This window comes from Bicyclus anynana, chromosome Z, assembly GCF_947172395.1.
Source record: "Bicyclus anynana chromosome Z, ilBicAnyn1.1, whole genome shotgun sequence".
Classification (NCBI taxonomy): Eukaryota; Metazoa; Arthropoda; class Insecta; order Lepidoptera; family Nymphalidae; genus Bicyclus; species Bicyclus anynana.
Window position 1 is genome coordinate 5,338,863 of NC_069110.1, and position 25,376 is coordinate 5,364,238.

The window sequence follows — 25,376 nt, forward strand, 5'->3', positions numbered from 1 at the left end:
ATATTGTACCACACTTTTTATACAAAGAGCAGTGTTATAATATAACTATGCATGTCGTGATGATATATATTATTTCATAATTAGAGTATCATGACACCAGATTAGATGACATGAACACACGAAAAACCGTGTATCGTTTCCAGCTGTCGCCATTCCTGGACGAGTCGATAGAGGAGACGACTGCCAACATCATCAAGTGCGACTACTGCTTCCCGCCGGAGCACTGGGCGGGCGTGGGCGAGCGCGCGCAGAGCCTCATCCGCCGCCTGCTGGAGCCCGCGCCGGCGCGCCGCCTCTCGCCCAGCGACGCTTTACGGGACCCCTGGTTCGAGGAGGTAGGTGGTTGATCTGCTCGGGCCTGTGGTTGATAGTGTAGACCAGTGATTCCCGAAGTGGTCTATATCGACCCCTATGGGTCTATGACGACCTGCAAGGAGTCTACGTCAGCGAAAAAATATTTGGGGGTCCATGACATGAAAATGGTGGCACGAAAGTGAATCTCAACACATCACTGACAGTACCTATTTACATCATACTATCTTATAATATCAAAACATATACTTTATTTATGTGAAAGTACCTATGATGTAAAAAAAATATAATACATGTTTATAAAATTGTGTAAGATGTTGGTATTCGCTTTGTGGTCGCAATACATTTTGAACTTGTAAAAACCTGAGAAAAGAAAACCTTTACTTTAAGTTTTAACTCTAAACTTTACTACATTTAGAAATTTACAAGAAAACAATATCAGATAAGTAGGGGGTCTACCCAACACGGAAAAACATGGCAAGGGGTCTACGAAACAAAAAAGTTTGGGGAACTCTGGTGGAGACGAGGGAGAACTGTGTAAATATTGCTTTCCACCGAAGCACTGTCTAATAAGTGCATGCGTGCGTACGCGCCGCCTCTCGCCCAGCGATACTCTGCGAGTGTAGTCAATGATAGAGTAAACGATGCCGAACATCGTTGTGTACGACTACTGATTCCTTCCCGATTACTGGACGGGTGGTGCGTGCGCGCCGCCTCTCGCCCAACGATGCTCTGCGGGTGCCCTTGCTCAAGAAATTACGTTCATCCGTTCGTACTTGATAGAGGAGACGACGATGAATATTGAATACTAGCTAACGCCGCGCGATTTCACCCGCATAGTTCCCGTTTCCGTAGGAATACAGGGATAATATACCTATAGCCTTCCTCGATAAATGGGCTATCTAATACTGAAAGAATTTTTCAAATCGGACCAGTAGTTCCAGAGATTAGCGCGTTCAATCAAACAAACAAACAAACTCTTCAGCTTTATAATATTAGTATAGATTGCCTACGGCTTCCCATCGGGTGCACTGGGTGGTGCGTGCTTGCGTGCGTGTGGGTGCGTGAAAGCGAAGAAAGACTTAACTTCTAAATGTCATATATATTGTTATTATTCCACGTATATTTATAACTCAACCCATTCCCAAGTACGCTTAAATAATAACGGCATGATGGTTTCCAGGCGAGCAACGCGACGCTTTCCGCGACCCAACTGAAGACGTTCCTAGAGCGCCGAAGGCCATCCGGGCTGGGCAACGCGTTGCACTCTCTCCGTTCTCCCAATGACACCTGACGCGAGTCCAGCGACCGCACCAGAGGCGCCTCGCGCAGAGCGAGTGAACCCAATCTCTAACCGCTCAGTGGGGAACAGTTCAGCTTCAGGGGAACCTAAAAGGTTGCTTCGCGACTAGTGCCGCAGTCCCCTCGAATCTTACACATACATGCGACCCCGTGACCTTGCTTCTGACTAAAGCCACGGACGCGTGAACTAAGTAACATTACATTTTTTTTTTTTAAATTTGTATTATAGTTTAACTTGCAACAATCTATTTTTAACCGACTTCATTATTTTAGTGTATAATTTTAATTGTATTTAATTATTTTACAGTTCCGACATAAATTAATAATGATGGTCTTATATGAAATGGTTGACTTTTACGAGACGATTTTATTCGGTGATTAAATAAATGATTAACGCAGATGCCGCGTTTAGTATAATTGTAAAAGCATGTCTTCACTTCTTTGTTTGAACATTTTAATGTAACTTCTCAGTGAATTATAGTCTCGTCGTATTGTTACGTTTAGCTTTAGTGTTATTAGCGTTCGTATTGTAGTCATTGTGCCCACCTAATTATTAGTTTCGTTGATGTAATCCGATACGAGTTTTTTGACATAGCAACTTGACTAGCGAATATCCTTTACTGCACCAGTTGAGTGATACGCTCTTTTATTTTTTTTTAATGTGTGTATCGATATTTTCCATTACCTATATCAATCGTCGACTATTTATCTCTTTTAGATTTTGGTAATTAAAAAATACGGTTATCTGTAAAGTCTGTTTACTGACAATAGTTGAACGTGACAACGTCATAAGAAAATACTAATGGAATCGTTGCATTTTTCAAAAGAAAATGATCGTTTTTCTAAAATACTGTTTAGTAATCTTCATAGACCAGAATATACTTTTTTTCTTGTAATAAAAGTGGGCAACCCTAGGGCGAGGGAACGACGCATGACGTCATCTTTTTTCGAGTGTGCAACCGGCTCCATCGAATTATAAGACGTTGTCACTTCAAAAATGAGTTTTAATTTGTTTCAGTTTTAGTTCTTATTTTTTATTTCATTTTAACAGAATAAAAATGTTGTCTAGTAGGTATGTAAAATTGATAACTCAACTACCTACGTGTTTCTAATGACTACTCGTCGTGTAGAAGGCTGTTGGGCACTCAGTACTACTGTTGTCTACGCTCAAGCGTTTGTATGTAATTTTATGCTAAACTCAAAGAAACGTCCGGGCCGATTTATAATAGAACACTGATAATTAAATTTATTAGTCTTAAAGGGGCCGATTGTAAGGAAAGAGTCTGTGATTTCGCTTAAAATAATGTTTCATGCTTATTCCTAATTTTAAAGTATGTATCTTTTAAAAATACTATAAAAATGTATAATATAGACCTAAGTTTTAGCCAGCGTATAGTTTTATATTAATTTGTGACCAAATTGCAAAATTTAGGATATTTAAGTGAGAATGTAACGTGAAGTCTTAATGTAAGTAGGTCATAGTAAATAGTTTTTAGTCAACTGAGTTGCAAAACTGTGCCCCGCACTCGACGCGTACATACGAGTATATATAGCGTACATACGTATTTTTATAAATCAGTAGGGCTTTACAGTCGAATTCATAGACGTTGTAGGGGCACCTCCAGGGGATCTTTTAGCCGCTGAGTGTTGAATTCTCAAACAAATAGAGGATTTGTTTGAGAATTTGTCACTCATCGGGAGAATGATCCCCTGGGCGTGTCTCTAGAACGTCTATGAATTCCAATGTTAGATGTGCGCCATGACATATTATCTAGTAAAGATAAAATGACACATTAGCGACCAATACCGCGATAGGCGAAAGAGGTGCGTTTCGGTTTGGCTGCTATTGATCAGCTGTTTCTTTCTCTACAAGAGATGTCGGGTGCACATCGTAGGTATATAACAGTACAGTTTATACAACCGACCACGGCCACCACTATAACAGAAAATAATGGTCCATTGTTTGTATACAGATAACTTTGCTTAAAACAAAATATACCATATTATCATTGACATCTTATAATAAAAGGACGCACAATCATGTAGAAAATTTTACCAATATGCCTTTAAATAATAGTCCAATATTCAATAAAATTCTTCAGAGCAAATTCAAGCTTAAGGATTGAGTTTAAGGTTGAATTTGCAAATGCGAGTACTTGAATTGAGAGCCAAGAAGTTGTGTTTGGCACTCATTGAGTGGGGACGTTTTTTGGTCGCTGATTGTGCATCCACTTTATTAAGAGATCGATGCATCTTATACAAACCCATATACAATTTAAAAATGGTATATTCAACTGTCTATTTATTTGGATAAAATTATAATCTGGTATCTTTATCAATCTGATATTCGAAATCGTATTTATGTAGCTGATATTATTTTTTATCTCATGTTCTTTATTACGTGTATTCTGATTTATTTGTGTAGTATATTCTTTCATTATTTCTACTTATTCAGAATTTATATAGTTTCAATTTATTTTCATGCAAAGGCTTAGACATATTGAAATTTTAAAATAAAATCTTTAAAAATGGAAGCTGCTTGGAAGTCACTTTTCCAATAATAAGTTACTTTTAAATTCAATTTTAAAAATATCTATTGCACATACTTTAAGTAATCTTTTCAGTATTATTATTTTATTACTAACAAATATAAAAAATCAATTTCCGTGACTTCTGATGCAATGAAGGGACTATCGTAGAGTATGTTTTCCACGGCCTTTCAAATTTTTGAATTCAAAATTTAATAAAATCATATTTTTTAACCGCTAGCAACACTTCACGAAACATATTGAAACTTTCTCGTTCCAGCCGTTTGTTTAACACTCGACTACTGCAAATGAACAACGTTTTGAAGCGAAGCTTCTATACGGACGTTCGGGACATATTTTACCATATATAATAAAAACAGCCCTGTTTTTATTATATATGGGTATATATTCGATGGGTTATTGGTGTTTCAGATATACATAGATTCAACGTCGTTTCTATTGTAAAGACCAGTGTCTTTAAATTTAAGTCAACTTTCAAGTCTCTACTTTAAATTTAAGTCCATTGATTTTTTTTTCAGTTGTATAAACTGTACTCGTGTATATTTACAGTAGCGTGGTAAGTAGCTTATTGAATCATATTTTCAATATAATTAAGAGAATATATATAACGAATGTAACGTGTAACAAGGTCACTTCATTATGTTTTATCTCAGCTATATACATTCATTTGATTTTTTTTAACGACCGTACCTACTGTGATCTAATAATTTTTATATTCGATCGAAATGACATTTAATTAAATCAATTTATTCAATCATTTTTATTATATAACATGGTTAGTTTAAGTTTTATCTGAATACCGATGTTTGTTGGGCGGTACACGAAATTATAAAATCAAGTGTTATAATTTTCAGAATGGTGTATTTAAACACTAGATCAATTTATATATCTATAATTTTAACTTTTAGAGCTGTTTCAATAAGCATCGGTATTTATTTTAATTGTGACTGTCATATTAAAGCAGACGTAACGTGTAACGTAACGTTGCACGTGTAGTGAAATTTGTTTTTATTTGCGACAAATACTATAGCTAACTTGCGCTATTGTTTGCAGTTGTTACATATGGAAATGTTTGCATGTATATTTGCATAAAGTGTTAAAGGCGGCTCAAATTTGTACTGGTTGAGATGTTGACGGGTTGGACTTAAATAAAAAAAAAGTAGACTTATGGCAAAAACATCCAAGTTTAATTTTCATGGAAAATGTAATATGATCATCGATCTTCTATTACAATGTGGATGCACAATCAGCGACCAAAACCACGCCCAATGAGTGCCAAACACAACTTCTTGGCACTCAATTCAAGTAGTCGCATTTGCAAATTCAACCTTAAACTCAATTCTTAAGCTTGAATTTCCTATGAATTTGGGATTTTATTGAATATCGGACTAATTTAAAGGCCTTTAGTTATAATTTTCTTTACCAATAATTCTAAAAATGTCCAAGCAAACTTGGCCAGTTTTTAAGTGAAATTTTCTACATGATTGTGCATCCATTTATTATAAGAGGTCAATGAGTATGATAGTTTTATTGATGCCAGACTGAGAAAGTTTTAAAGTCGACCTTTTAAACAGTAGCGGGAATACCTTTTCATACACATATTATTTTACAATTAAAAATAATATGATAGACTTATAGAAATATTTTGCCCCGACACAAACAAAAATTTTTTTTGCCAGTTTCTTCTTAATAAGTAATCAAATATTGAATCAATCTTTCTATAATCAAATAATGAATATATATTTTTTAAATATTTACTTTTAATTTTATATTTAAATGGTTAGTATTTATATCAATATTGTATTAATTAATATTTCTTTTATTATTGGCAAATGTCTACATGCAAATATTTCAAACCATTTCAGTGTTTTCTAGTTGTTTTACATTTCGTCGAGCTCCCATTTTAAGAGTATATAGCCGCTGGCCATCTTCTATAGTGACACATACTATAAAAATGTATTAGAACTGATGTAACTTTTACTTATGGTTTAATAAAATTCATTATATAATTTTATGTAAAATATTGTTTCATTTGGATTTCACAATTAACTAATTAAGGTCTAACATAAAGCAGCTCGACCACTTGTCTGACGTTGTTGGTAAGTTTCAACAGAGAGATCCATGGGTTCGGTTTCTAGCTCTATCCAATTTAGAATTTTATATTTTCTAAACTGGCTCTACGGAGCCGTGATGATATGACCTCTGCCTCCGATTCCGGAGGGTGTGTGTTCGAATCCGGTCCGGGGCATGCACCTCCAACTTTTAAGTTGTGTGCATTTTAAGAAATTAAAATTCATATCGTGAGGAAACCTGCATACCAGACAAATTTCCTAATTCTCTGCATTTGTGAAGTCTGCCAATCCGCATTGGCCCACTTTTTTTAAATTGTTCATAACCGTTCTACTCATGCACCCCCCCCCCCCCCCTTCAGTGCTGCCTCTAGCTGATTTTTTAATACCTTAAGAGGAAAATGGCTCAATTTCTTTAGCCCTCAGAATACAGAACTGTATTCTGAGCTTTAGCCTTAGCCGTGTGGATTGTCGATTCTATATCTACAAACGCTAACGCTACGAAAATATAAAAATGTATGTGAATGACATTCACTATCGACAGATCTCGTGATTAAGATGGTATGATGCATAGAAACTGCCGACGTGGGTAGCATAAACTTATACCTCATCCAAGTAATCCCAATGTCATAACAGCCGATAGACGTCCACTGTTGCACATAGGTCTCCAGTGAGTGAGTCCCATGTGCTTTCGGGTTGTTGACTTGTCAAATTCCTTAGGGAAATATACAAATTATCTCGGTGCCTTGTTGGTTCATGCATGGGTTATCGACAGTTCTGGCTACAACTATGAATGGACTACGAACACTTCACAATTGATTAGCGTGGGTAGATATTCCTCTTTGCTTTTATAAGAAGATTTATTCACTGACATGACATTCATGACTTTATAGTAGACATTGTCAAGAAATTGTTATCGTACAATAGATGAAACCACTTATCGCTATAAAGGTCATAAATAATCTCATGGGATAAATACTGTGGATAAGACGATATAAAATTCAAAAAAATATCCATCAACATGTTTATTTACGAGTTTATGGCCGGCATCGTCGAACAGATCAAAGGAGGTAATACATTAGGAGATATCTTTGTTAACATTATTTTTAATTATGTTAAATATAAGTGTTATTAACCTTTAGTGTACTCCTAGTTGGTAGTTATTGTTCAGTTACGGATGTAGGTAAAAAGTTTTGTTTTAAATTATATAAAAAGCAGCGTTTTACGTAAAATAAAACGCATATTAAAATAATTACCTCACTGGAAGCTTTTTAATGAGAGTAGCATTTCCGTTTCCGTCGATTTCATACCAGTTTTTGTACTTTTATTGAAGTCACGCCCGCCTATGTGGCGCCACCTGGCGGTGTCGTGCTTGGGAAGTTTCGTAAATCACTGAGTGCGACCTTAGCTCATTGCTCTATCAATATAAAGCCAGGCAGGAATTACTGAAAGCTTCCAGTGAGGTAAGTATTTTAATATGCGTTTTATTTCAGCTAAAACGCTGATATTAAACTACTTAACCGTCACTAGATGCTTTATATTGAGAGTAACATAGTTAGATATGAAATTGAAAATGGATATTTTAACTCTTTCGCGTAGTAAGTAGTAACTGTCAGCGGAATTTACTAAAATTATACTGTCGTGTAGTTTGTTGTAATATTGATTACATTTTTGTGAAATTCTATATAAATTACATAGTTCATTATATCACAGCCATGTAACCTATTGCAGAGGACGAAGAAACTTCTTTTGATCCACATGAGCACCGTAAAGTGGAGAAGCCTACTTCGTAAGTTCTTATTTTGAACTTTAAGCTAGCCACCCACCATCCAATCGATCGTTGCGATCTACATGACGTCATGCACATCGCGACCAAAACACGATCAGTTTTATCGGATATCCTCACTCACCTCACACGTTAACTCTAGGCATGTGCGCTTATCGGAAATTTAAAAAAATAAAACGTAATACCCCACCAGATATGCGGACACAATGATTCATTTGCTAAAGGGTAGCATTGGCGCGGGGGTGCTTGCTATGCCGGAAGCCGTCCGCCGAGTGGGAATTATACTTGGCATATTCGGTGTCGCACTCATTGGCAGCTTCGCCACATACTGCATACAGCTCCTCGTTAGTATCATCATCATTATGTATACAACTATAGGTATTTACTAAAACCGCAAACACACATACACACACACATAATCACACACACACACACACATAATTACACACACACACACACACACACACACACAATTGCACACACACAAATACTAACGTACAAGGGCATAATTTTATGATAATATTTATAGGATTGGATTATATATATATAGTAGGGAAGTTCCAGCTTTCTGAGATACAGTTTCTAACTAGTTCGGATAGCTGGGGCACTCACAAAAATTTGGTAGTAATATTTAATATTTTTCTATTTGTATTTATGTGTCATGATTTCCTTTTTTGTGTTTTGCCAAATAAAATCTTTCTTTCTTTCTTTCTTTCTTACTACAGAGTCTGGACACTATAGTCTGGCAAGTTCGTTGATGATACTTCCATGATAAGCGATGGAGGGAAAGACTGCGCGGGTGTGAAATTGTGCGTGCGGGGAAGTGAGGTGCATCAGTCGTGGGTTTTTTATTCATCGCTACACGCCTCCGGCCCGCGCCATCACACCATCTGGAGTGTTACGAACGAAGTTGCCAAGCTATAAAAGAGCCTAGACACTCAACTGCTAAACTCATAAAGTTTTGAGGGACCTCCAATATTTCAAGACCCAAACCCGAGCCCAGAGGCAGACAAACAACTCCATGTTGCCTTGATAAATTTTATATAAACAGGTTACCGATACAGAAGCAGCATAAGTGCACTGCAAAAAGTATTACCCTTTGACGGTCTTCGTGGCGCAGTGGATTTACAAGACGGAAGTCCTGGGTTCGATCCCCGGCTGGGCCGATTTCATCATCATCATCATATCAGCCGATGGACGTCCAATGCAGAACATAGGCCTTTTGTAGGGACTTCCAAACATCACGATACTGAGCCACCTGCATCCAGCGAATCCGTGCGACTCGCTTGATGTCGTCAGTCCACCTGGTGGGAGGTCGGCCAACACTGCGCTTACTAGTGCGGGGTCGCCATTCCAGCACTTTGGGCTGATTTAGGTTTTCTTAATTGGTTCAGATCTGGCTGGTGGAAGGCTTCGGCCGTGGCTAGTTAGCCTACCGGCAAAAACATACCGCCAAGCGATTTAGCGTTCCGGTACGATGCCGTGTAGAAACCGAAAGGAGTGTGGATTTTCATCCTCCTCCTAATAAGTTAGCCTGCTTCCATCTTAGACTGCATCAACACTCACCATCAAATGAGTTTGTAGTAAAGGTCTACCTTGTAAAGAATAAAAGAAATCGGTTGCCTGTAAAGTCGTATTACTGACGATAGTTGAACGTGACAACGTCATAAGAAAACACTGATGGATTGATGAATGGTTGCATTTTTCAAAAGAAAATGTTCGTTTTTCTAAAATACTGTTTAATAATAATCTTCATAGACCAGAATACTATAATTCTTGTAAAAAAGTTGGCAACCCCAGAGCGAGGAAACGACGCATGACGTCATCCTTTTTCGAGTGTGCAACCGGCTCCATTGAATTATAAGACGTTGTCACGTCAATCATCTTTTTCGAGTGTGCAGCCGGCTCCGTCGAATTATAAGACCTTATCACTTTAATCATCTTTTTCGAGTGTGCTGCCGGCTCCGTCGAATTATAAGACGTTGTAACGTCAATCATCTTTTTTTGAGTAAGCAGCCGGCCCTATCGAATTATAAGACGTTGTCACGTCAATCATCTTTTTTCGAGTGTGCAGCCGGCTCCATCGAATTGTAAGACGTTGTTTTTTAAAAAATATTAATTTCTATGTACAATCAGATTGCAGCTCAGTACGAGTTGTGCAAGAGACATCGGCGCGGGTACATACAGTACCCCGAGTCTATGATGCTCGCCATCAAGGACGGTCCGCCATGTTTGCGCTTCTCTGCCAAAGCGCACTACTATTTCGTTGAAGCTATCCTCGTACTCTGGCAGCTGGGTATCTGTACAATCTACTGTGTATTTGTCGCTGAGAACATAAAACAGGTTTGTTTTTGCTGTGGGGGTTATATACCTAAACCTTAAAGAATATATGTGTTTAGGACATTTCTCCTAATAGCAGAGAGCCTCTACGTTCTATTCGAAGGGTGTGGTAGAACCCCCATTAGGTGTACCGAGGATATCAAGCGGGTTGCAGGGTGCCGCTGGATGTTGGCGGCTCGAGATCGTTGTGCTTGGAGGTCCATGCAAGAGGCGTATGTCCAGCAGTGGACGTTTATCGGTTGATAAGATAAGGTAAGGGTTCGAACCCGGTTCGGAGCATACATTTCAATTTTTTCAGCTGTGTGCATTTTAAGAAATTAATAATGTATCATGTCTCTTAAAAGGAAAAACATAGTGAGAAAATCAGCTTACTTGAGATTCTTTTTTCACTCTCTACGAATTTTCATTCTCTCTGTGAAGTCTGCCAATCCACATTAAGCCAGCGTGGTGAACTATTAGCCTTACCCTTCTCAGTCTGAAACTAGACTCGAATTCAACAGTGAGCCGAATATAGGTCCGTTCTTAATGATGAAATCATACGAATAGTAGGTAGTTATATTATAAATTCGATAGCGAGTCTGCCTGCCTGTCTATTGGTTACCTTTTCACGGCTAGACTACTGAACCAATTTTAATGAAATTTAGTATAAAGATAAATAGAACCTTGTAGCAGAAACAGCAACTTTTTATCTCGGAAAAATCCATGGTTTCCGTGGTATTTGTTACAGAATTTCATGCAAACAGAATCGCGGGTGTCCGCAAGTAGGTAAGTAGATATTTATATCCAATCTATACTTATAATAAGACTGTAACAGGTCCAATTCTGCACATTGTAGATATTTTGAAAATTTTAGTTGGAGGTTTCATCATTAAATGATCACTGAAGCCAAAAATTTTATTTTGTCTCTATGTCTGTGTGTTTGTCCGTATTTATTGTTGACCGGGTATCACGCTGAAACTACTGAATGGATTTTTACGCTTAGAATTTATCAGCCTATGGTCTTAGTCAATAATAATTTATCATCGTGATCGCTGAGCTATGTCGGTGACTTTGGTTCGTCTGCGGATCTCCTCATTTCTGATTCGATCACGCGTAGAAAATCCAAGCATAACTCGCTCCATCGTCCGCTGTGTAACTTTGAGCCTTCTATTAAGGCATATAGTTAGCGACCAAGTCTCGGATCCATAGGTCATCACTGGCAACACACATTGTTTGAAGACTTCTGAGTTCTTAATTACATGATTGTTTTTCAGGTCTTCGATTTCTACGGTAAAGAACTGCCCTTGCGATATCATATCTGCTTCTTACTTATACCATTGACGTTGATGGGACTGGTCAAAGACCTTAAGCTGTTAACGCCCTTCTCTTCGATTTCGAACATCGTGACGCTACTTGGATTCATCCTTGTCTTTTTTTACTTGATCGAGGATGATGTGACTTTAGACAATGAGAAATTAGAACTGAAAGGCTACCGTGAAATTCCCGTTTTTGTAGGAGTCACACTATTTGCACTGGAAGCGGTAGGGGTCGTAAGTCAATCATTTACGTATTCATTACAGTTTCATACCGAATGGGGAGTTTTCCAAAACAATATTTTGTGAATTGAATGCTTCCTTGTGCTGAGAGTAAGTATCAAAAATTAAGGTTGGCTGGAATAACTTGTTGCCTGGACAATTTTATTGACTTTTTGGCATCAACACACAATCAATTGATTAATTAACATAGTAATCAATTCTCACTATATTTTTTTCAACTGTTATTTCGTGGTGGTTGTTGGTTTAGCTGCAACGAAAACTTATATACGTGAATCTAATCACATTTTTTGACGAGTTTTGGATAGATATTTAGCAGGGGGTCCAAACGTAGCCAGTTAAATTAGGAAGTGGTGGTTTAGGCTATGTTGCTTGACGAGGTCCTGAGTTCGAATCCTGGGTTGGGCTATTACCTATCACTTATGGAGCTTGTCTTTTGTTCTGAGAAATTCTCAGTCCAAAGTTGTACACCACCGTGCGTCGGAGAGCGCGTTAAGCCGACAGTCTCGGTCGTTAGAGTTTGGCTAATGAAAGTAGAGACTGAAATCGCCCGCCCAATTAAAAAAAATCGGAGCTAATGGGGATGATGACTAGGTTTGAATATATTGATTTTTATGATACATTCGGGTAAATAGGGTCAATGTTAACTAATTTATACATAAAAAGCAAAGATTGTCTGAATATTTGCAAAATAAATGAGATTATAAAATTTCAAAATCTATTAAAAATATTTTATCGTAATTAGATGAAAATTCATACAGTTTTAGCTTCCTTACATTAAATGGGGATGTGAGGTGCATCAGTCGTGGGTTTTTCATTCATCGCTACACGCCCCCCGGCCCGCGCGGACCATCGGGAGTGTTACGAACGAATTTGCCAAGCTACACTCGTATCTTTGCTACTAGATGTTTATCCTATCGTTTACTTACTTCAAGGTATTGGCCTTAGAATTTAATATGGAGAAGCCAAAACGATTTGTTGGCCTATTTGGATTATTCAACGTCGGCATGGTATTCATCATGTCTCTTTACGTGTTGATGGGAGTGTTTGGCTATCTCAAGTACGGGGACGACGTACAAGCATCTCTAACGCTTAATCTCCCCCAAGATCAGAAGTGAGTAAAGTAATGTTATTTTATAAACTATTAATAAAAACTTACGTAACTAGAAGTTGTACAAAGCTGATTATAGGCTTAATTTTTTGCAGGAAAGCGCAGGCCGCAAAGATTATATTCGCATTGGCGGTTCTACTGACGTTCCCTCTACAGAATTTTGTTTCATATAATATTTTGTGGCAGAAGATAAAGTTGTCTCTGGGTGATAGTAAGAAAGCTTGTGTCATTGACTTCGCGCTTCGAATTGCAGTGGTGATAGTGCCGTGTGAGTCTAACAAATACATATTCGTCTACGAGCCTGCGATGGCCAGGCCTTCCTAATTTATTATGTTCTTAATAATAATAAGAATCTTATTACTAGGCAGACCTTACCCTTACCTTATCAGCCGATAGACGTCTACTGTTGGCTTAGATCATTTAAATAATAGGACCTGCCTCGCTAACTTCTAGCAAAGATCAAAAATCTATGATCTAACGCGTTTATAAAACTGTTGCTATAGAATCGATGTTTCATTGTTGTAATCGTTTTCGTCGTGTAAAGAGCTCCCTAAAAATGCTGGTTTGTGTAGTTAAATGGCATAAAAAACGGCCAAAAACTTGTAGTTAAGTAAAAGATGGAGTAACGTTTCATTTGAAAGTATTTAAACCTTAATTTTATCAAATTTGTAATAAAAACAATTTATAAAAAGAATTGATTCTTTTGACGAGACAGCCAAACATCGATCAGTAATCGAATATTCTATGTATTTAATCTGTGGATAGTCTAAGCAATGTGTTTGTTAGTCTGTGTAAAAATTATATTAACTATTAGCAATGTCAATTGAAGTACTTATGAAAACTGCCCCCGTAGCCAAGTATCACGTCGATTCTCTTTCTACGATCGAAAATTTTATGGGAATGACATTTGCTTATTATGTTCTCAATAAAAAATATGTGCATTGAAATATCGTTAAATGAACGCCGTCCACGCGCTGTGTCAGGTCACGTGATCAAGATCTTTCATTCCCGTACATTTTTCGAAGCGTTTGCGATTGTAGAAAGAGAATCGACGTGCCGCTACAGGGGCTGTAAATTTGTGTCACAGGGGCGCTTGCGGTGGCTGTGCCGAGGCTGGGTCCATTCATCGCTCTATTCGGCGCTCTGTGCCTCTCGCTGTTGGCGATCATATTCCCAGGCATAATGGACGCCTGCGTGTGGTATCCCAACAAATATGGAGTATGCCGTTATCGACTAATGCGAGATATAATTATCGTCGTGATTGGTATGGGATGCCTTATATCTGGCTGCTATACGAGCCTTCTAGAAATTGCCGCAGCTAGCACCCAACTAACAGAAGAAGAATTCGCCGTGTAATACCAGCTGATTGTGCGGCCTTTATAATTAATCTTCATCTGCGAATAAGTGTACGGTTTGAGTGATAGCCCCGCTGATAGCACAGCATTAACAGTACTTGATTTTTGGAACAATAAGTAATAATAGTAATTGCGCGATATCACATATAGTGCACCAATCTGGAGCAATGGGGATGATGACTAGGTTTGACTATATTGATTTTTATGATACATTCGGGTAAATAAGGTCGATGTTAACTAATTTATACATAAAAAGCAAAGATTGACTGGATATTTGCAAAATAAATAAGATTATAAAATTTCAAAATCTACTAAAAGTATTTTATCGTAATTAGATGAAAATTCATACAGTTTTAGCTTCCTTACATTAAATGTGACATTTTTTAATACATGAACTATAAACATAAACGCACAAATAACAAAGATATTAGTAATTTTGTTTAAACGCCCAAATCTAACGATCATTAATTGCCTACGACGTCATAAGTTCGTACCATTTTGTATGGGGCGTTTTTCAGGGATCCGCGGCAGCGCCGCAAATCTGGCCATTTAAATCCTGTAGCTCCGAAAGTAATGATCGCAGATACCCTGTTACTTTTACAAAATTGCTTTAGTATTAGCGTACTCTTAATTTATATACAATTTTAAAAACTGTCATCATCCCTTAGAATTTTGCATGAATAATATGCTTCATATACGTAGGTATTATCCAATTCCCAATTTATATCCAGTTAATTAAGAAATTAACGGTCAAGTGTCTCCTTTGTATCTATATTCATCGTATTTTTTATACGCACCAGTATAAACTTTCGCGAGGCATGCCACTTGGACTGAATTACTAGTGTATGTTGTTCTAAATTGTTTCATTGTTTCGTGTCCAGAGTAGCTTAAGTGTTCTAATACTGTGTTCGGTATAGTTCTACGAGTACATGGTGCAACTATATATTGGCAATTGCAAAAAGTAAATTGTTTCATGTAGTCATGACGTCATAGTTAGCCAATATGGTCCAGCTGACCTATTCACTAATTTGGTCTTCATTAACAACCTTTTAAAAGGAACATCAAATCAACTAAGAAATGTCATCTACCTACTGTATGATATCCACGAAGGGTTGCCAGTAGACACCGGATGACATTTGTTACATAGAATCTCAATTTCGTGTAAGTCAACTAACATACTCGTACGTTAAAGTTAGTGAATTAGCCTGCAGTATAGCAATAAAATTACCCATTTTGAATCATTTAAGTGCAAGTGTTTTATGACTGACCTAAGATCTTGGATTTGAGCGGGCACTCAGGCCTTACACTATCGGATATCAAGTATCATACTTAATTAAAGTGGTACCTAATCACTTGGTTATTGTTTTATTCATGAAATCCCTTATCTACGGTCGAAATTTAAGCAAATTTTGGAATATTTAGTTACACTTTGACATTAGCCTATGAATTTAAGTTAACTGAAAAAAAAACCATAATGCGAGTTGGACACGCGCACTGAGGGTTCCGTACAAATGTGTAGGTAAAATTTTCATTTTCATTGTTGATTGCTGATTGCATTACCTATCAATGTGGAAAGCTGGACGAACATAAATTTAAGACAAAGATATCTATCGTTTCAGTAATTCTTTATTACATTGCCTAACTATCAAAATTAAAGCTCTTCTGATAATAATAACCAAAGCCAACAACAAAAAATTTAAACTCTCCATTCGCACGAGTGTTGTTTTAACGGACGTTAAAAAGCGTTCAAATGCACTCCCAAGTATATGTTCACACGACGTTATTTTTCGAGCACTGTTGCATTATGACTGACCAATTTTAGGTGTTGGAAATAGACCTTCATTAAACTTCATACTATATTTGAACGCTTTTTTAGCATCCGATAAAAAAGCTCTCGTGCGAATGAGGGCTAAAGGCTTCACCGTCCTTGGTAAAAAGATAGTATATACCATAGATACTCTTAGATAATCTATACTTATAATAAATCTGTAGAGAGGTCAATTCTGTACATGAAATAAATTATTTCCATAATCGACTCGTAAATCTATGATTTCCAAAATAAGTATCAGGGAGGTGATTAATGGTCGATACTGATTCCAAAAATGCAATCAGTAAAATTTTTGTCTGTCAGTCTGTATATTCGTTATAGAAACAAAAACTACTCAACGGATTTTAATGAAACTTGGTACAATTGTTTTTCATACTCCTGGACAGGATATAGTATACTTATCATCACGTTACGATCAATAGGAGCAGATCAGTGAAGGAAGATGTTAGGAAAACGGGAGAAGTTACTCCCATTTTTACAGCGATACTACTGTAACGGCTGGATTAAAGAGGTCTAAGGGCGGACGAAGTCGCGGGCTTCCGTTAGTAGATAATAATACTATAATTTCAATATTGTCAAAGGTCGTTTTGCATTTGTACCGACCCTTAAATCTATGGTTAAAGGCTTATACAATTTATTTTTCTATGTATACATATAAGTGTATGACTTTACGTACTTTACTTTCTCTGTCTACAGCGGGCTCCACCATAGAATTAAAGGTACTTGTACCGAATCGTAAATCTATGGGCTCCACAATATTTAAATTAAAGCTTAGATACATAGATATAGGTGTAGGTTTAAAGACTTTGTACTTAAAAAGGAAATGAAAACATTTTGAGTATAATAATTATAGATAATAATACAATTTCACTTTATGCATTTTGACTTTGTCAGCATTGACATTTTTTCAGCATTTATTTTCAGATCTTGTTTTTGACGATGTAAAATTTTAAACAGATACACATAGATTACTGTAGTTTGCACAAATTCCGAGTTAGGTACTTTTTTTCCAATTGTTTCAATATACTGTTACGATGCAAAAAATACAAATTGATCAACTGTCGTAAGTACCTACCTATATACAATAATACCACAATATTCTGTGATAATACTCCGAATACAGAAACAATACGAATACACCTGATTACTAACGAGCTAATTTTTCGTGAGTAGCTTCATCTTGATGAGACGATCAACTTTTTTATTTACGAAAATTTTTGATTCTGGTAGCTAACTGAGTTACCAGGAAATGAAAATTTTAGAGCGTCTGAATGAAATAATGTACCACCCATTTTTTTTTTTTTTTTTAAATCTTCTTTATTTAACGAGGGTTTGTTCATAATTGAACATGCCACCCTCATAGGAGCCACATTATACATACAATAATACTTATTTACCTATGATTAATCGCTGTCTTACTTAAATTAAACAACATTTTAGCCTCCTTAGATAAGGGCTGGGCTAGGACCCTGTTACATTCACCCACTTCTCGTAAATTAATATTAATACAATATCTCTCTCTTTCGTTCCGAACACATTCCACCAATATGTGATAAACGTCTTCAATGATATCACACTCTGTACATTTAGGCGAATTAGATTTCCCAACAAGGTATGCAAATCCATTTAGTGGAATGTGTCCAGAGCGAATTCTTAATGCTAACACTATATTATATCTACTTAATTTAACCCCGGCAAACCATGGCGACCGTGAAAGAGATGGTTGGATTGTTTTGTACCATATGCCTTTAGTACGAGATCTTAAATCAAAGTGTTCCTTCCACAAGTTAAAGCATTTTTCTCTAACTAAAAAAAATAAATCAGCAAAATAAGGAAGGCCTTCAAATTTCAGATCAACAAAACAAGCCTCTTTTGCTAGACGATCTACTTCCTCATTACCCGGAAGACCTATATGAGATGGTATCCATTGGATGTATATATTTTTTTTTTCGGACAGGATCTTTTGTAATGATTTTAAAATTTCGTAAGCAATTGGTACTCCACGAAATACTGCGGTAGTACATCTTAAAATATGTTGAAGGGCATTTTTAGAATCACTGAAAATGACATAGTTACCAGGAATGAGGGAGTCAATATATGCCAAAGCTTCTGCTATAGCTATTAACTCAATATGCATAATAGACATAAGGCTGTTAACTTGAAATTTAACTGCGTTATTAGACTTAATATCTAAAAAGGCCAATCCAGCCTTATCTCTTCCTTTGCAGCCATCAGTATAAATAGCATAGCACTTACTATATTTATTACTTAGGTAAGTTAGACAAGTATTTTTTAACACTACAGAGTCGTATCGCCTTTTTGAGTTGTTCATCGCTTCAATATCTGTACAAACTACATTTTCCAAATTCACATTACTGACCCAAGTATCTAAAGAAAAACACTCTAATGTAGAAATTTTATGATATGGAGTGGTTTTAAACTGACCATGAATCTCAGCTAACAAAGGTTTATTTTTGCGTCTCCAATGTCCATTATTGCATAAATCGGTGAGATTGTTCAAAGTTTTATCAAAATCATTTGGATAATATGAAATGGCTTTAAACCAGAACTTTCCCGCAAGATAATATCTTCTGATAGATAGAGGTTGTAAATGGAGCTCGGATTCCATTACATGAATTGGAGTGCTTCTAATGAACCCACCAATGATGCGCATGTATTGGTTCTGAATTTTGTCTAATTTACCTAGATGTGTGTCGCAACTATTAGCTAACAGAAAACATGCATAATCTAAACGGCTTCGAACTATGGAAATGTATAAACGTCTCAAATGAATCGGATGAATGCCCCATCCCGGACCTGCTAAAACTTTAAAAGCATTAAAAATTTTGGAACATTTCGTTTTTACTTCATTGATATGTAATCCCCACCTCAAAGAATAATCTAGCCACAAGCCCAAATATTTAACGCACTCAACTGTCTGAAGCGTGACGTCGTTCACTGTTAAATTAGCTGTTACATTTTTGAATCCATTTCTAAAAATACACACTTTACTTTTTTCTGATGATATCTGTAAACCAAGTTGGGCAGCTGAATGTACAAATTTATTTATCTCTCTTTGCAATATTTGGGACCCTTGTTCAATGTTTTTGCAAGTAGTATATAAAACAAAATCATCGGCGTACTGAGAAATTGTAATTTTATTACTGTCTATGGATTTGCACAGACTTATCGTCGCAATATTAAAAAGCAACGGTGAGAATGGGTCACCTTGAGCTAATCCCTTACCAGTTCTCCTATTTATAGATGAATTATTTACATTAATTTTTAAATTCCTCTCACTTAGAAAGTCCCATAAGTAGTTGCACAATTTACTCCCTACTCCCAACTTGTCCAATGTCTGTAATAAAATTGTAATATCTACGTTATTATAAGCATCTTCAAGATCTATGAAACATCCTATAGTTATTAAGCGTTTAGATAAAGCTATTTGTGTTTGGGAAACAAGAGCAGTTAAGTTTTCTAAGGAAGAACGACTTTTTCGAAAACCCGTTGTTACTGGTAATAAGATATTGTTTTTTTCTATGTACCATTCTAATCTTCTGATTAGGACGCCATGAAAAATTTTACAAATGCACGAAATCATTGAAATCGGCCGTAGTGAATTAGGAGAATCCGGATTTCTACTAGGTTTTGGAATGGGAATAACAACAATGTCTCTCCACTGTTTAGGAACAAAACCGTTTACCAAAAAGGCATTATACAAGTGAAGTAAAATACCTTTACCATTAGCAGGAAGATTTTTTATCATGGTATAAGATATATCATCATTTCCGGGTGTTGTATCTTTATTTTTCATACAGGATTGCAATTCAGTAAGAGATATTTCGGAATCTAATGCTACATTTTTTGATACAAATAATGGCCTGTCGGGTGCAGCGGAATCGGGAGTAAGGCATTCTAAGAGTTTAACACAATTGTCTTTATTAACATTACTTCTAGGAACAGTTCGACCTTTGAACCATCTCATTTTGTGCCACATATCATTTTGATTACAAGACGCATCTAAATTATTACAAAATGTTTGCCACGCTTTACTGCTTGCATTGCGCAGTTTTCTCTGTGATTCTTGAATTTTTATGCGTAAATTGTCTAAATTAAGAGGATTTGGGTTACGTCTAAATTTCGACAGAGCTAGACGCCGTTCTGCAACACATTTAGATAAATCAGAATTCCAATACGGTTTAGGGTGAAATTTATTTGAAGGGTTCGGGTTGATTTTTAAGTATGGTATATGCAAATCTGCTGCAATGTTTAAATTATTTATAAAAGTGTCATAGGAAATCTGTAAATCATTATTAAACTCGTAATTTTTAAATAATAATTCTAATTTCTTTTTAAAACCACTCCAATTTGCTGCTCTAAAATTCCTTCGAGGATAAATAAAAGCTTGCGCTCTAAATTCAGTTGAAATCTTTATCATTAAGTGATCGCTTCCCAATGATTCATTTAAAACAGACCAATTAAATTGTAGTGCAATGTCTGATGATACTAAGGATATGTCTGGTGCTGACTTCCTGAGCTGGCCATTAACTAAAATCACACGCGTCGGTGTTCCATCATTTAATGAATATAACAAATTATCCTCTAGAGCGTCATATATCTGAATCCCTCTTGTATCAGTCTTATTAGTCCAACTCACGTGGTGGCCATTGAAGTCGCCTAAGATAAGTGATTTTTTTCGATAATTTGAAAATAGGGTGTCCCAGTCTTTTAAAGTTGTTCGCGCATATGACGGGCAATATAAAGAAATAATATAATCTATATCATCACAGTTGTAGACTTTAATTCCGATTATTTGTATGTCTGACCCCATATCTGGTAATTGTATCAGGTCAGTTTTGATAGATTTATGTACAAGTAACGCGGCCCCCCCAAAAGAATCAATCCTATCTTTGCGAAAAATATTGTAATCTTTTACCTTAAGAGATGTGTTTGATCCTAACCAAGTTTCACTTAGGGCAGCAATGTGAACTTTTTCTTGCACGAGAATATTTTGAAACGACAATAACTTGGGCTTTATACTTTGAGCATTCCATTGTATAATATTCAGTTTAACATTATAATTTTTATTGTTAGCCATTTTTGATGAAAGATTCAATTATTGTTTGTAATAGTGACCAGTCAGATAAAAACTCCATCAATGCGGAAAACACCCAATCTAAACAACACTTCACAATACTTTTCAATTTATCTTGCATAGAAATTCCTTTTAAAAATAGTATATTTTTTAGTCTGTTCAAGAGTTCTGCAAAAGGGAACTTCTTTTTAGGTTCTGCATCTTTTTCCTTCCAGCTAACATCGTCAGGTCTAATACTATTTTCTACGGATATTTCTGAGGTCCTTCTTCTCTGTGCCCTCGCTGCTTTTGGTGTACTCGAACTAGGTGGCTTTCTATTATTCGGTAGTGTATGAATGTCTGCGCTAGTTTTGAGAATTTCTGCATAACTTGATTTATCCGTAGACAACGGTGCGAATGGGTTGGGATCTACTGTATAAGGAATAACAGGTGACGTTGGTCTCGTAGGTATATCTTCCTTGGATGAAGTATATATCGTTAAAGCTTTCTTATATGTACAATTGTATTCCGCCATGATTTGTCGTAGTTTCTTCTCCTTCAGATAAGCTGGGCATATCTATACCACCCATTTTGTAGGACATTGTGGCTGTAAAGTTGTCTAACTAATAATTAATCAATAGTAAAAAAAACATCTGGTTTGTTACTCTACCCTCCTCCCAACTTGTATCAATAACGAGGTTATTAAAATTTGTTACAAACCCGATCGATCTACTTGGTAAACCGAGGGTATCGAACGGGTTGAAGGGAGCCGCTGGATGTTGGCGGCTCAAAACCGAATTGTTTGGAAGGCTATGCAGGAGGCCCATGTCCAACAGTGGACGTCCATCGGCTGATAATGATGGCATGGATGGATGGGCATTCTACAATGTACACAAGAGTAATAAAATTTTTGTCTCATATAATAGCTACCATAGGAGCATATTTTCTGAAACTAAAAATACAAGTAGTCGCGATGCTGAATCGAAGCCTGCTTCGCGCCCTCAAAGTGCAAGCGTGGAACTGGGACTCAAGGGTAAGCGATACGAGTAGATTTTTTTGAAACAAAGTTTAATTTTACATATTTAATGCTTATAATTCCTATTTAAGGCGAATACTTCAAATATGCTTACAATTAATACTAGTAGTTTTTGGGTAAAAATCGTGACAAACAATCACACTTAAAACAAATCAAAACTCTTTGACATGCTCATTGTTCATGCATAATAAATAGTACATTATGATATAAGTGTGGTAAGTTGAAAATTACAGCCGAGGCGATATTGCAAGCGAGCCGAAGGCGAGAGCTGTAGTAAGGAAGCAAAGGCTGTAATTATCAAAGCGCACGAATGTCATACGACGTTTTGTAACACATTTGCGAGGAAACACACTTAGAACACACTTTCTGAAATTTAATTTGCATCTTTGCCTGTTTTCCTTATGATGACATTTTGATACGCTCGTCATTTTTGCACAGATAACGAAGTGCGCACACCAGCGTTTGTTTTTTTTAGACCAATGCTAAGTCTTGAAAAAAGTACCATTCGTTTTTAGCCGGATGATTAACGTTTTAAATTACATTACAGGACACGCGCGTTTTACTTTACATTACGGCACATGTGCGTAATGAGATACATTACAATACTGAAATTGGTGAAATTAGTGATACTTTACGAGCAAATGTGTTATAATAAATATTATACATAGTGGACTGAACGCGACTTGTCCGCGTGAAATTCAATCTCGCCTGTACCATTAATTTTTCCGGGATTTATTTTTTTCCTAACCTAACCTAACCTAACCTAACCTCCTCTATCTTTCAGTGAAAGTCTCATTAAAATCAGTTCTGGCGTTCCAAAAATTTGCCCAGATAAACAGACAGGCAATTTTTTTAAAAAGCTTGTTTGTGTTTTGGAATTTCATTGAAAAAACACGGTTATTTTGAAATCAAAGACAGACACTTTGTTTTTTTTTATATTTTGATGATTGATATTTTATTATTTATATTGTGTAGAAGCGGAGGCCATGGGAGACTGTCACGGGACTGAGAGGACACAGCGCCCACGATCTTCACCTAATCTGTAATAATCATTTACACATACGTACCTACTAATGAAATTTATAAAATGAATCGCCAAAAATTTATAGACACCCAGTAAAATATTTTGATTTTGGTAGAGGTGAACTGTCGCAGAGAATTTTCTTAATTCTCTGCGTGTATGAAGTCTGCCAATCCGCATGGGGCCAGCGTGGTGGACTATTGGCCTAGTACCTCTTATTCTGAGAGGAGACTCGAGCTCAGCAGTGAGCCGAATATGGGTTGATAATGATGAATGATGAACCGTCGAATCCATATTTAGGCTGGGCAGCGTATATGAAACTCGACATCTATACGCCCAAATTCCTTAGCGCCTAAAGACAAAAGTCTTCGAATAGCGCATGTTGCCAGTGATGACCTACGGATCCGAGACTTGGTCGCTAACTATGGAACTCATTACAAGGCTCAAAGTCACTCAGCGGGCGATAGAGCGATTTATCCTACAACGGACAGACCACATAGTTCAAAGAGCCGATGGTCGTAGGGTCCTCAAGGTGCTGGAATGGCGACCCCGCACCGGAAACCGCAGTGTTGGTCAACCCCTCAATAGATAGACCGAGGACAACAAGCGGGTTGCAGGGAGACTGTGGTGTTTGGAAGTCCATGAAAGAGACATGTGTTCAACGGTGGACGTCTACCGTTTGATATTAAATAAATGACTTATTGAGCAAAAACATTTTTCATACAAATATAGGTTGAAACGGAAATTGTGCTACACGTCTCGTCTCTTCATAAACGAAGATTACAATATTTTAATCTGTAGTACATGTAAGCAATCAGATATATAATCAAATTTATATAGGTATAATTTATAATTTAACATACAAAAATTGCAATATTTTAATTAGAAATACAATCAAAAACTTAATATTGATGATGTCCCGCGGATCGAACCACGTCCGTTCGATGATGAATCCTACCCTTCCACCGTGGAGTAATAGAGGTTTGTTACAGAAGTCCCAGCCACAGCCCGCGGGAGCGCGCGCGAAGCCCCTCAACTCCAGTGCTGCCGAGTACTGTGCCGGTACCTACAGTACTGCCGCCATTGCTACTGTTAGTACTTCTTACAACCCTGAACTTAACCCTTATTTATTACTTTACCGTAAAGGGATGCCAGAAACATATATCACTTCAGCCAGCTCTAGTACCTTTTTTTTTCAGGGAGGACAATAATCCCTCCGGACTTCTGCCGGCAGTCGGCAGGGCATGTTCGACTTGCACGGACTAAAAATAACCTCCCCTGGCTATGCATTTTCGTGCTGACCTTCCTGATGTTTTCTTTCACTCTCTCTCTTTTGTTCTGTCTCTTTTTCCTCCCTTCTTTTCATTGTGGTTCGGAGCATATGCGCGTAATTCTGCCACTGCTCCTCGCTTGACAGCATGCGTGAGATGAAGTTGCTCGCGTTAACCCCTTATTAGTACCTCTAGCTCTAGTACCTACACTCAGCTAGGCGATAGTCATCCCCATTAACCCTATATTTTTATTGAAGATTTCAATGCTGACCTTATCCGACAGCAACTGCAGCAGTAATACACCCGGCACTGTCGCATTCTACTCGCCCGGTCCGCCAGCCATGCCGATGCTCTTGGTTCCTGTATCTTTGCATAATGATCCAACCTTTCACCGTACAGAGCGACAGCTGGATGCTAAAGTGAGACTTTAGACTAATTTGCAATTGAACTATTCTGTAGGTAAAGGGTAGGGAATAAGTCAAAGCGAAGCTTAACCGGACCGCTATTCCTACATAAAATGAGGTGTCATACCACATAAAATTTTGATGGCCTCCTGGCGCAGTGGTATGCGCGGTGCATTTACAAGACGGAGGCCTTCGATCCCTTGATGGCCAGATTGAGGCTTTCTTGATTGGTCCAGGTCTGACTGGTGAGAAACTTCGGCCGTGGGTAGTTCCCGGCAAAGACGCACCGCCGAGCGGTACGTCTAGAAACCGAAAAGGGTGTGGATTTTCATCCTCCTCCTAACAAGTTAGCCCGCTTTCATCTTAGATTGCATCATTACCTT

The 25,376-nt window shown here is 37.2% G+C and overlaps 2 protein-coding genes across 4 annotated transcripts in view; both read left to right on the top strand.

Moving 5' to 3' along the window:
- The window catches only part of LOC112042907 (kalirin), a 172,062-nt gene extending 165,878 nt beyond the window's left edge, over positions 1-6,184 (top strand). For all 3 annotated transcript variants that reach the window (XM_052890745.1, XM_052890747.1, XM_052890746.1), the window contains 2 exons: positions 144-335; positions 1,496-6,184. In XM_052890745.1, the coding sequence (XP_052746705.1) occupies positions 144-335; positions 1,496-1,606 (303 nt within the window). In that variant the 3' untranslated portion in view covers positions 1,607-6,184. The remainder of the gene's footprint in view (positions 1-143; positions 336-1,495) is intronic.
- Positions 6,185-7,253: 1,069 nt separating this feature from the next.
- LOC112042914 (proton-coupled amino acid transporter-like protein CG1139) lies at positions 7,254-15,015 on the top strand. The gene is made up of 8 exons (XM_024078118.2): positions 7,254-7,302; positions 7,964-8,021; positions 8,212-8,362; positions 10,155-10,361; positions 11,612-11,887; positions 12,826-13,004; positions 13,097-13,269; positions 14,089-15,015. Exons 1-8 carry the CDS (start codon positions 7,254-7,256, stop codon positions 14,355-14,357), a joined length of 1,362 nt encoding a protein of 453 aa, XP_023933886.2. The 3' UTR covers positions 14,358-15,015.
- The last annotated feature ends 10,361 nt before the right edge of the window (positions 15,016-25,376 follow it).

What these genes read in the sequence shown, in the direction of transcription:
- LOC112042914 (XM_024078118.2), top strand. Translation starts at nt 7,254, where the DNA reads ATGTTTATTTACGAGTTTATGGCCGGCATCGTCGAACAGATCAAAGGA. An exon ending in TCGCTGAGAACATAAAACAG is followed by an intron (nt 10,362 to 11,611) that starts GTTTGTTTTTGC and finishes ATTGTTTTTCAG; the next exon opens with GTCTTCGATTTCTACGGTAA. An exon ending in AATCTCCCCCAAGATCAGAA is followed by an intron (nt 13,005 to 13,096) that starts GTGAGTAAAGTA and finishes AATTTTTTGCAG; the next exon opens with GAAAGCGCAGGCCGCAAAGA.